This window comes from Chelonia mydas, chromosome 1, assembly GCF_015237465.2.
Source record: "Chelonia mydas isolate rCheMyd1 chromosome 1, rCheMyd1.pri.v2, whole genome shotgun sequence".
NCBI classification, from domain to species: domain Eukaryota; kingdom Metazoa; phylum Chordata; order Testudines; family Cheloniidae; genus Chelonia; species Chelonia mydas.
Genome location: NC_057849.1, coordinates 250039139 through 250052143, shown reverse-complemented (window position 1 = coordinate 250052143; position 13005 = coordinate 250039139). Strand labels below are relative to the sequence as shown.

At 38.4% G+C, this 13005-nt stretch overlaps 1 protein-coding gene across 4 annotated transcripts in view; it reads right to left on the bottom strand.

The window, feature by feature from the left end:
• Nucleotides 1–13005, bottom strand: part of WASHC4 (WASH complex subunit 4) — a 61376-nt gene that overhangs the window by 43088 nt on the left and 5283 nt on the right. For 3 of the 4 annotated variants that reach the window (XR_005222561.2, XM_037879958.2, XM_037879968.2), the window contains exons 2-7: nucleotides 11758–11897; nucleotides 9498–9551; nucleotides 9258–9323; nucleotides 9030–9075; nucleotides 5917–5984; nucleotides 1572–1654 (exon numbers count right to left, since the gene is read on the bottom strand). Coding sequence is in view for 3 of the 4 variants with exons in the window: in XM_037879958.2 (XP_037735886.1) it covers nucleotides 1572–1654; nucleotides 5917–5984; nucleotides 9030–9075; nucleotides 9258–9323; nucleotides 9498–9551; nucleotides 11758–11897 (457 nt within the window). In the remaining variant the exon portion in view is untranslated. Of the gene's footprint in view, nucleotides 1–1144; nucleotides 1298–1571; nucleotides 1655–5916; nucleotides 5985–9029; nucleotides 9076–9257; nucleotides 9324–9497; nucleotides 9552–11757; nucleotides 11898–13005 lie in introns of those variants that run through there. The other variant, XM_037879976.2, reaches the window with a different exon arrangement.

Here is a 13005-nt window from a genome sequence, read left to right as displayed (position 1 = left end):
CATTTTCCAAATCATAATGAACCATTGGTTTGCTAAATTGTAGGTCCAGGCTGTTGCGCATGTATATTAACAAGTCCCAGTCATGTTAATAATTAGCATTTTTATAGTGTCTTTCATCCCAAAGGTCCCAAAACACTTTACAAACTTAACCAACTGATACGCAAGCTAGACACCCAGCTTCACTTCATTCACCACTGAAACAGTGCATCTGTGTAGAGATGCAAAGTACTGTTAAATAGCAGCCTTGGGCAGAAGAATACCATAACTGGTTAAAACAGCAGAGGAAACTTAGGCAGAAAGAATTAACCTATTTAGAATACGGCCAAAGCTCTAGCATTCACATCCCTAACTCTAAGACATCATGAGATCTTTCAGCAACCATAAGTGGTCCCATTCTTTTATTTTACATCCGATTTGTCAGATAACAGCTCCAGTAGTACAGTGGCCCCTACAACAGTAACACTGCATTGATTTAGTACTGACTCATTTACGGGAATACAATAGAAGTTATGCACATATCATGGAGGGTGCATATCCCCTTCAATAGCATGCGTTGTATGCATACTTTTTTCAGCCATTTTATAAACTGCATGATTTTTTTAAATTTTATAAACTGCAAAAATTCAATCTAAATATGCTTCCCATGTGACTTTAGCCAAGGAGTGTTGCTAGTACATTGAGACCAGATATACAAATTGGCTTGAGTTTCAGAGGTGTCAAGCACCCACAGCTCCCACTCACTTCAACTGGAGTTTCATGTCTGAAAATCATGCCCTTAGTCTCTGCAAGTGATATACACTAAAATTCACAATACAAAAATGAATAACTAAGACTAATTAGCAATCATAGCATCTCCACCTGAACACACACGCTCTAAATCCTACAGATGAAATCAAAGACAAAGTAAGTAAATGCCCAAGACCCTCTGATGTAAGACACTGTCTCCCATATACCAAGACACCATTACTGTCAAATTGGCATATGAAGACATAAAGCCATACTCAAGACAATATCTATGATACTAATGTTTAAATAAAAAACTGATCAGGTTTGCTCAAATAGATATTATGATCACACATTTATAATATTAAAATGAAATAAGTTGACCTAATTTTTTTAAGCTTCTGAAACAATTTGATTTTACCATTTCTTCAAAATGTTAGACTGGCATCTCCACAGCATCTCTCAGCTAACATAAGGCATCCATTCCTCCTGCCAGTAGGACAGGGACTAAGTCCAATAATTAGAGGCATAAGGATATAAAGGTCAGCCACATTAGCATCAAGATTTGTTCCTTCTGAAAAGAGACAGCTCTCCTGAAATATGCCTTTTAGTTTAAAAGACATTCTTGCATCTCATCACAAAAAAACACTTAAAGCAGATTATGATTCTTTTAATAAATAAAATCCTTTTAAAAGTAGCTTATGTGGGCACATAAGGCTGCATTAAAAACCACTCTCCATATTTTCTGACCAGAGTATTATAATGTTTACCATGCTTTAGGGAGATCATAACATCTCGCACTTTGTTTAATAATAAAAAGGGGACATAGCATTTCTGCCAATAATTACTTGTTGCTGGTATAGAGAACAGCCAGCTGATGAATTACATTCATCACCACTTCGTAGCACCGTGTAACAAAACAAGACAGCTCCTGAAATGACAAATTTTGCATACATTGGTATTATTTCCAAGACAGTGAACAACAATCATGCAACCAGAACCCCAAGTTCAACTCCCTAATTCCAGTCTGAGGCTTCTCACAACTGCAGCCTGGACAGGAAGTCAGACACATTTCCTGAAGCATGTTTCTTTAGGATTTAGGGCTAATGAAGCTACACAGAGGCAGAAGAGGGAGTAAGGATCCTTTTCCTTATTGAGTCGCCATCAATAGGGCTAGCTAGAACCACAGTCCTGATGCTCAGGGGAGCTTCACTCAGATGCTTCCTCCCAGGATAAATGTGTAGACAGTGGGCAAGGCTTTACCCCACTTCACCCATGCAATGGCCAAGAGCTGGTGCTTGCTTGGGGGAGTATAGTACACCTTTAAAATAGATGTAATAAGTTACACCCCACCCCAAACAAAGAGCCCTAGAAGACATTATGCTTCTGAGGCACAAGGCCTCCTACAACTCTCCCTCAGGCAGTGTGTGTAAGCACCACCGCTTTCTATGAACTCCATAACAAAAGCATGCTCTAGCCCAGTGGTTTTCAAACTGGGTTATGTGTATCCCTAAAGGTATGTGAGCTCTTGTCAAGGAGTATGCGAGAAAAATCCTATAATGGTGGACAATACATTTTATTTAGTACAGAGGTGCACCCCACCCCCCGGGGCCCTTGGGCCGGTGACGTTGGGCAGGGCTCGGGGAGGGAGTGCCACCCCCATCCCCTGACTCACCTCAGGTCAGCAGGGCAACCCAGCCTGTCTGGATTTAGGGGGGAGACAGGGGGGTGGGGGGGAGACCAAAAATTGTAACTCAACTCTGAGGCAGCCCTTTGAGTTACAATTTTTGGTTGTAACAGGCTGGGTGGCCCACTGAGGTGAGTGAGAGGGTGGAGGTGGTGCTCCCTCCGCGAGTCCCGCTATGCGGGGCCGGCCCGAGCCACCTAGCATCGCCATTCCCCTTCTGTCCCCCCCGAACATTCCTCCACACCCACCTAGGGAGGCGCACCCACAATTTGAAAATCTCTAGAAGCTGTTGCTAAATGGAAAGCAGAAATCTGCGGGGCACGTGACTCTGCGTGTCCCTCCATGTGTCACCTCTGTCTATCTCAGATGGGGATACATGGTAGACTACATTATTTGGAAAGGGGTACATAGCCTAAAAAGTTTAAAAAGTCTGCTCTTGCCCTAAACAACCATTGTTCTCTTTGAAGCCATGCCAAGCTAAAGCCACAAATCAGACAGATTACAGATAAATAGCTACACTTACAGACAGAAAAAAAGATTATTTTCATGAGTTACTGACATGCTGGATTTAAAACTGAAAGTGGAGAGGACAGAGAACTCAGCAAGGGACACAAGAACAGGAGTGAAAATTTGAAATGCAGCCGTAAATTGGATAGGATCATGAAGTCATCTGGCAAATCTCCACTAGTGATGATACACACTGAAATCAATGGTGGAGTGGTAAATAACGAGGACAGAGCAGTCATACAGAGAGATCTGGATCACTTGGTAAGCTGGCCCCATCTAAACAGAATTCATTTCAATACAGCCAAAAGTAAATATATCTAGGTACCAGGAATACAGGCCATACCTATAAAATGGGGACTGTATCCTGGAAAACAGTGACTTTGAAAAGGATCCGGGGTCATAGTGGACAAGCAAATAAACAGTGTCATACTGTGGCAAAAAGGGCTAATGTGATCCTTGGATGCATAAACAGGGGGAGTAGGAGGTGATTGTTACCTTTTTAATACAGTATGGGTGAGACCGATATTGGAATACTGTGTCCAGTTCAAATATTCACATTTTAAAAAAGATGTTGAAAAACTGAAGAGGGGATAGAAAAGAGCCACAAAAGTGACTCTAGGGCTGGAGAAAATGCTTTACAGTGAGACTTAAACAGCTCAATCCGTTTTGCTTATCAAAAGAAGATTGAGAGGTGACCTGATTACAGTGCATAAGTACCTTCACGTGGAGAAAATACCAGGTACTAAAGGGCTCTTTAATTTAGTGGAGACAGGTATAACAAGAGCCAATGGATGGAAGCTGAAGCCAGACAAATTCAAGTTAGAAATTACGCCAAAAAAATTCAAAATGCAGGTACTTAACAATTATAACAAATTACCAAGGGAAGTGGTGGATAGTTTTCAACTCAAGACTAGATGCCATTTTGGAAGATGTGTTTGGCTAAAACACAAGTTACTGGGCTCAACACATGGATAACTGGGTGAAACGTAATGGCCTGAGGTATTCAGGTCAAACTAGATGACCTATTGATACTTTCTGCCTTTAAACTATATCAAACGGAAGAGTTTGAAAAATCCTAAATTGGCTTTTTATCATATATGCAGTTGGTTTACATTTCACTTGTCTTGGACATGAGAACAGCTTGGTCAGTTTCACTTTTTGCTTTTCACTTGCTTAAAAATGTTGTTTGGGTTTTAACTTCATTTTCATTTAAACATTCTTTCTGTATTTGGCTTTGAGGTTTCTAAAAACAGAACCTAAATTTCAGGCCTAGAACCAGTTAACATTGCCCCTTTAAACCCTTAAGGCAGAAAGTCCAATTTCATGGCATATATCCAACTGTCAGCAACAGACTATGCTGCAAACAACTGACAGATTTTGAAAATCTTCTAAGTATATTAAACATTATGTGGTTTAATCCTGCAGAGGGTAGTGAAACATTGCCAGGTATTCCTAAATTAGTATGATAGTTTGTCTCTTTAATATCACCTCAGTAAATATTTAGCTGTTACATCTGCTGAGAACAATCTCTGGATACCAAGAACTGTCAAATCCATAACAAATAGCCAATATGTTTATGTAGCAGCTATACGAAAACAGCATATTCTGATCCCTCTGCCAGCTCTGCACATCACTACCATATTAGTGTTTCCCAGATGGTAGACACTGCCACCAGCCTATTCCTATTGGGGACTAGAAAGTGGAGCACAGCAATGGGAACAGGACAGACTCAGTAAGGAGAGATTCTTCCTACAGATTCTTACAAAGCAGGAATCGAATACAGCTATTTGAAAGCTCCCCAACCTTCCCTCTATGGTCCTGGGGTGATATCTTACATACAGGAGTGTAAGCAAACAGCCACTCAGCCACTCTCTCCTCCTAGCTCCCAGAACTCTCAGCTGAGCCACAGGAGCACATGTAGCATGGGCCCACAGAGCCATCAACAAATCTTCTCCCCTGAACAGATGAGTAGAAGAAATTGGGAGGTAAAAAGTAAAAAAGAAAGTTGATGGCTGAGCGGGAAAGAACAAAGATCAGGAGACAGAAAGTGCACAAGAAAAGGCAGAGATATTAGTAACTGCATGCAGGAGAGCTTAGCAAGTATTTTCCTCTGATATTTGGTCTACCAAAGGGGACCACTAAGAACTCTGATACATGATATTTACAAGACAGTAAATAAAGTCCTGTTTAATGAAAACTGAAGTTACATTTTCTAGACACAGTTTTGCTTAAGCAGTATATATTTTTTACTACAAGTAAATTTTTCATGACAACAGGATCCTGTTTGTGATTGGACAATCACTTGCTATGGAAATCATGGCAGAAAAATAATGATAACTTCTAGTGTAGCATGAACATCAAGAACAAAGGAAATCCTTGGAAACACATATCCTGTTTTCATTCAAGTGTCCTTGGTAATAAGCACAACTGTTTCTAAAAGGCATGTTATTCCCCAGAATTTTTTTTGTGCGGCATCAACAATTTTTTTTTAAATTGCTTGTTTTAATCTTACCTCTTCCTATGAGCTAAAGGAAGATGAACAAACAAATGGTTTAATCCATGCCAGCACTACCACTTTTTATTCAGTGGGAAACTAAAATTTACCATCAGAAACATGCATCAGAATGCTAGACCTTTAACAGAAAGTGTCAGAGTCCCACTACATTTTTTCCTATTGAAGTCTGTTTAGATAAACTAGTTTATTTGGGAACCGAATCTGAAAACCTTTTAACCTTCTCACACTGGGCTTACAGTGCTTGAAACAGCTTTAAGTGCAGAAACACAATAGTGAACAAACTGCACCTAACAGCTCTCTATTTGAAAGGAGTGAAGGAGGTTGGTTGAGACAGCTGTGCAGGCAAGAAATTGTAATCTGCACACAAAAGCGACTCCCAATACCTTTGAATGGGATGTAAATAGGATACTGTAACTGATGAATCCATCTGAGAAGTAGAAAAAAACAGAGAACAACTGCTCCAAAGCCAAGATGCACTCTTTACCTGTAAAAATGAAATAAATCTTCCCATCTGTATTTGGGAATCACCTTCCACCATGCTGGAATCTGTGGCTTGAAAGATAAACAAAAGCTTCACTGACTAGGAATATCAGACAAACCTATTCATTACACTCAAGTCTGGATGACAAACCAATTTTGTTTGACCTTTAATTAAAGCACACTGCTATAAGGCAATGTATTTCCAATGAATCCTTAACAAAGACTTAACTGTGCTTTGCTAAACAGAGAACATCATCTTGTTCTGTATTTCTACAGGACCTAGTACCATGGGGTCCTGGTCCATAACTAGGGCTTCAGAGCACTATCCTCAACATAAATAATAGGATGTTACAAAGTACCAAGTTTCCTGGAGTACCAATTTAACATCGTGTCAGCATTTATGTTTGTAAACACATTATTCTGGTGATTATAATTGGCCATAAAATCTCATCTGACAAAATCTGGCATACAGGGTTTTAAAATGCATCCACCTGGGAGTTATTAAAAACTTAATGACAGGTTTCAGAGTAGCAGCCATGTTAGTCTGTATTCACAAAAAGAAAAGGAGTACCTGTGGCACCTTAGAGACTAACAAATTTATTGAGCTGTAGCTCACAAAAGCTTATGCTCAAATAAATTTGTTAGTCTCTAAGGTGCCACAAGTACTCCTGTTCTTTTTATTAAAAACTTAATGCGTTAAAACTTTTATACAAGACCACTACGAATAACAATAGCTTTAATTTTAAAAATTAAATTGGGTAAGAAGTTAATCCACAATAGGGATTAAGCACCTGTGGTATTGTGGATTTAATTTGAAACCTTACTATAGTATGCACAATAATTGCTTTTCTAATGGCAGTCTGGAGGGGGCTTGTGCAAGACTTTGTTAAAAGAGCTGACTTCAGGTCCAGTGAAAGAAAATCTCAGCCTTTTAAAGTTTCTACCCACTTTGTTTTAAGAAGATAGCCTTGAAAATGTATGTCAATATAAACCAATCAAAGGGGATGAAAGGCACAAGCAGCTAGGCTCTACTCTTCTGCAGTAGGAGGCTCTGAGATTCCTAAAGGCTGTATCTTTCCCCAACACACACTTTTTTATATACAAATCACTCTGTTAAATTTGATGTGTACCCCAAATAAACATCTTGCTGACACCACCCCTAGGCCAGCCCTGTGCATAGTGATGTGATGGTGGAGGACAGGAATGTGTCACATTGGGAGAGGAGGGGTGGGGAGGACGGATATTTTTTTCCCCCAGAGGCCAACTCAAAAATGCTCCGCCTCATATTTTCAGACCCCTCCAAGAAGGGGACCTAGCTAGCTTCTGCTCACCCAGGTAAGCCTACAGTTGCTATGGCAGCTGCTACAAGAGGAACAGCTGGCTCTTGTGCATCTAGAGGTGTTGTTGGTTGGAGGACTGCATTCCCACCCACTCCCTGTTGCTGGCTTCTCCAGAAGGAAGAGGAGAAACAGCAGGACCAAACTGCTGTCACAGAATAAGAAGCTTATAGCTACTGCAGCCCTCTTTTCTCCTTGCCAATGAGGCAGAACATTTTTGAGGGAGACCTTTGTTACAGTTTGGCAGTATGTCACTACGATTCAAAAAGCTTTAAACACATGTCTGATAGAAGTCTGCTTTAAAAAGTTATCTGCAGTTAGAGAAATGATTCATCAAAAGAACCAAGACAGTCATATTTTACATAGCACCTAGAATGTGCTAGTCACAGTCTCTACCTGAAAGAGTTTACACTCTTCTATAGCACCGTCTATCCAAGGATTTCAAAAGGCTTTACAAAACTCTAATGAACTGAGCTTCACGAGGCTACTGTAAAAGAGGCATTATCTTCTCTATCTTTCTGATGGGAAAAACAGAAGTTTAGTGACTAGCCCTGAGGTCACACAGGAGGTCAATAGCACAGTTTGGAGGAGAATTCAGATCTCCTGTCAGTTTTACGCTGTAAAAAAAAAAAGTAACTTTCACCCAGAGTGAGATCTTACGATCTACCAATTGGAAAAAAGCCTATGACCACGTTTATATAAGCAGAGTCCTGTGTTATGTCAAAATATATATATACATACATATACACATACATATACACACACACAGGCATGAGACACTGTAACCCACCCCTCAGGACTTTAAAAACAAGTGTCGATGTTAAAGTATTACAATTTGGCTTACACGATCTTAAACTACAGAAATTCAGAATGAAGTGTGGCCTCCATCCTTCAGTATTATCACAGCCTTAAATCCATTGCCATCAGTGGCTTTCATGCCAATGTAATGACTCAAGTGATTAACCAGCACTAATATGCCTATGTTTTGACGGCACAAGCGGTGTCAAACCCTGCTCACTGTACTCATGAAGTACTGAAGCCATTATGGCTCTTCATGAGTAAGACAAGCAGGATTTAATTCATGATATATATTGCCACATGTTGTCCGAAGACACCTTGCAAAAATCTATGCACTAGGGAGGAGGAGTTGGATACGAGTTTTAGGACTTATATTCAATATAGAAACCTTGAAAAATAACTGCAATAGTATGTGTGCTCACAAAGTACTTTTTTAAAATACAAGGCAGTGTGAACCTACATTCAAGGTTTCAGTGTTAAAAGGGAAGATGAAATCTTTTTTTTAAAAAAAAAAGCCTCATGCTGCACTTTCTGAAAGAAATGGTCTCCCTGTCTTTGTACGACCAGTGCCCTGCCCTCTCTCCAAATCCTTCCTTAAAAGCCAAAAGTGTTCAGACACTCTCTTGTCACACTCTCTTGTCATCAGTCCCCACTTCCTGCCTCTCAGATAAGCCGTCCACACATACGTAAAGCAGAGACAAAATATCAAGGAAGTTCCCACTACTACACCAGTGCTTCACTGCAGATAATGGCTCTTTCTAACTAAAATCTTAATGATGTTTGATGTTAATTCAGTGTAGTTACAAGACACTGATATGCAGGTCATGTCTTGTAACAGAGACCAGGAGTTTCAGGTTTTTATCAATAGCCGAAATGTAGTAAAAGTAAATTTCTAATGTCTAGAACATAAGACTGCAATTATTTTAATATAAGAAGAAGCAACAGCATAACACTAACTGTCATTATAAAGGGAACTACTTACCTCCTTCTCCATAAAACAAGAGGCCATTATAAAATTTAGTTTCCGCCTAGCAACAAAAGGAGAGATTTTTTTCCAAATTAAAAAGATATAAATACTCAATTTACAAAAATACATGGCTTATGTTTGCAGGATTAGAAGCTAAAAAAAGCCAAGATGCAAAATCTACATTTCAGTTTGCCAAACTGCAAACATTTTGTAACAGTAATAAAGACAGGCTGTAGGAATTACCTCATATTTTAACTTCTTGATTTCACAGCAAAGGGCAGCATACACAGTTATTACTTTGTTCAGAACCTAGACTCATCAAGGAAAAAACACAGAATTACACGGGTAGTATAAAAGTGTAATAAACACACATCTGACACTTGTAGCACTTTTCATGTTCAAAGCGCTCTACAGAAAAAAACATTTACAGATTTTACTACAGAGTTCTTATAATTAACAAATTCTAAGTTTAAAGCATTTTACCTTGTTTTCTGTATTTATGAGCTCCAGCAGGGAAGACTGTTCATAGGGCAAAAGCTAAACATTAATTAAAAAATAGAAATATTAGAAGACTTTCTTTAAAAAAGCATATGTTTAATTACTAAAAGGAATCACCATTTATGTGATTATGTTAAGCAACTTAATTTTTTCAAACTAGTTCCAAATGCACTCAGTACCAAAAAGACACTAAGTGTATGCTACTGGCACACTACCATGGAGGAAATATCCAGTTCTCATATTACATAGACTCATCAAGTCCTGTTTCGTGAAGGTATGTAAGGGTAAAAGACAAATGAACTATGTGAAATTTATAACAATTATAGAAATATTAAAGCAAAAAGTCCTGACTGCTATAAGACAAATCTAATGGGCCCAATGTTTAAATGGCTTCTAATCTTGCAATCACAAAAATGTGTGCATACTTATTTGTGCAGGCAGGACATGTATTTGCATATATAAACACCTATTTTGGATTTGAAAGTCAGCCAAGAGCTTTTCCACCCCATTTGTGCACACTAACACTGAGACTGGATGCACAAGTTCAAAGTTTAGCCCTCTAAGCAGGCATGTTCCAGAAGGGGATAAAAGTTAAATTCTGTTTTTAAATAATGCCTGTAAATTCAACATAAAAAAAGAACTAATATCTTATACTTCATGAAGGACAGGAAGTTTGAGACCAGGGAAATAACTGGCTTTTAAGGGAGGATGACTATTGTGTGGGGGTGGGGAGGGGTGTTGCCCTCCTTTAAAATGCAGTCATTGAGGCTATTGAGACAAAATGTAACCTAACTTGTATTTTAGTTGCAAGTATATCTATGCATGGCTCAGTTTACACCACAGTGCTCATATAGTCTGTTCTTCTGTACAGAACAAGAATTGTATGCAAGAATTTGGTTCCTTGAACTGCTCAGAATGTAGGATTCTTTTAAGTTTCACTAAACTCCAAAGGACAGAGAAAAAAAAATAATGTGAAATTATATTCTCCTACAATCATCAATAATTTGCTATTTTATGGTTAAAATGGGTTGGGGAAAATTTTGGGGCACAATTAAAAAACTGAACAAATATAAGGGCACAATTGCATGGACCTTTTCCTTTCCAGGGTAAAGGGAAAATATATATAAGTGACTGATTACAGTGCAACCTTAGCCTCAAAAATATTTTTGTTTTAGCTTTTTAAAAATATCTTAATACTAATATACTTTTAAATATTTTACCTGAAGGTAACTTTACTAGAAAGATATTTGAAACAGTTTTCTGTAACTTGTAAGATTCAAAGAAGTTTATAGTTCTATTTACTTCTACCAACAGAAGCATCACTTTAAATAAATCACAACTAAAAAAGGCTTCAGGTCCACTCCAGACAAAAGGCACAATGGCTACTGGCCCATAGAAGTGCCATGAACATCCTAGACTCTACAGCCAGTGGTTACTAACACTTCTAAAAGGTTTGAACAGGATACAAGAAAGAGATGGTGTACACCTTTTCCAGCAGCTGTAGATTGCCAAATTAGACACCCTGCAAGCACCCTTTTCCAGAGAGTTTGTGTCTGACCAGCACAATCACTATCTAGGCTCCAAAGATCCTAATTATCAATGATGGAGGGACAGGACTCATTTAGCATCCCAACATCCTAACACGATCAGAGAACAACCTGCCCTAGGTCATTTGGGGAAGAAAACTCTAAAGCCTGAAATATGCAGGCAAAACTTGGCTGACAAGGGCATTCCACTGATCAGACAGGGAGATAAAGAGGCCATTAGGCCAAGACCATACCCTCAGGATGATTCTACTCTCTCATAAATGCAGCTCAGAAATCTGACTAGTAGAGTTCAACGGCAGAGACCTTGCAATACCTTCAAACTCTCTTCCAACTATACAACTCATTTGCAAGCAAGAGATTTTTTTTGGCTTCCAGATTGGCATACCATGACACCAACAGCTTCAGCCTTATGATTCTCATGCAGCCCAGGAGAGAATAAGTATTGTATTCTGAAATGAGGGCTCCATCTCTGAAGGCTTTTCATAGATGCTTGGTAACAGAACTATAAGCTACTGGACAATCAAATTTCTCCATTTAATTTGACAGTTTTGTATTGATTGAATACGAAAATGTTTGCCCAATAAATCTGATCATTCCAGAGAATCATTAGTGAAATCACAACTGAATGCCTCCGAAATGCATTATTTTAATTTGTAGAAGACATAGATAATTCCAATATGCATTAAATATATACAGACCTTTAATGCTATAGGATCAAGTTTGAAGTCCCAAACATCTCCAACTGAGTCATCCAATGCATCTTCTATTCTCCTCAGCTGAGAAGTATACTCCTCAAGAAATTTCCCATAATTCTTCAACTGTACTTCAGCATGAATTTCTAAGAGTAAATAGTAATATTTATGTAGTATCATAAAGTTAAAGTATTCTACAGGATACTCACTGAACTGGAATATCCTACAGATTATTTAAAGTAAGATCTAGTTTAATCTGTTATTTAGTTTATAACATTGTCTCCTTAAATCACTTTCAGTTAAGAAGGTTGACACCAAGAAGATGCAAGTTTTTCCCTTGCTTATAATGAGATTTTAAACTCAAATGTATCAATTTAAAGGGAAGTTATGTTATTTGCCAGGAGCAGCAAAACCGTTACGCATAAACTAAAAAAATGACACTTTCAAGACTGACCTTAAACAAGCTAAATTACCAGAGATGTCAACTTTACAACATGAAGATACTAAGGAGACAGCATATATGGACAACATAAATTATGACATCTGTCACTTAATATTGCACATTAATTGAAAGAGAGATCCCTCTAGCCAAACATCTATGGTAATATTATACCCTTGAGGCAATGAGTGTCTCATCACTTCTTAGAACTCACTGGTAACTGCATTAAAAATAGCCGTTTCCACCACTACCTCCTACTTTGATTGCAAGATTATGTTGTCTTAAGTCACCACCCAGAATTCTAACCTTCAAGCTAACTCTCTCTCTGTCAAAGTATTCTGTTCTACCACCACTCAGAAATTAGATGGCCATATGAAGTGTGGCAGCGCACTCACTGCCAAAAGTGGTGATATATGCGAGCAACATTCCACTGCACAAATATAAAGAATATTTATGTAAGTTGGTAAATTAAGTATGCAGGTCACTTATCTTTATAAATTCCACTTATTTTCACCATGATACAGTATTTAAAAATCAAAAATCTGAATGAGTGCCATATTTCTGATTTACCTGGATTCATCAAAATATACAAAAAGGTATACTTGTTACTATAGTGTCACAGATTACTGCTCCATAGTTAAGACTGAGTTGAGTATTGCATATAAAGCAAGGATTCAGCCTCCACTGTGTGTTAAGACTACTGTATCCTCCCCAATGGTAGAATAAAGCAACAGTAATTATACCACCACTTTAGAATATTTTAGAGTTTGTTGAAAATAAAGCTACCTAAAAATGACAGTTATACAAAGTCAAAC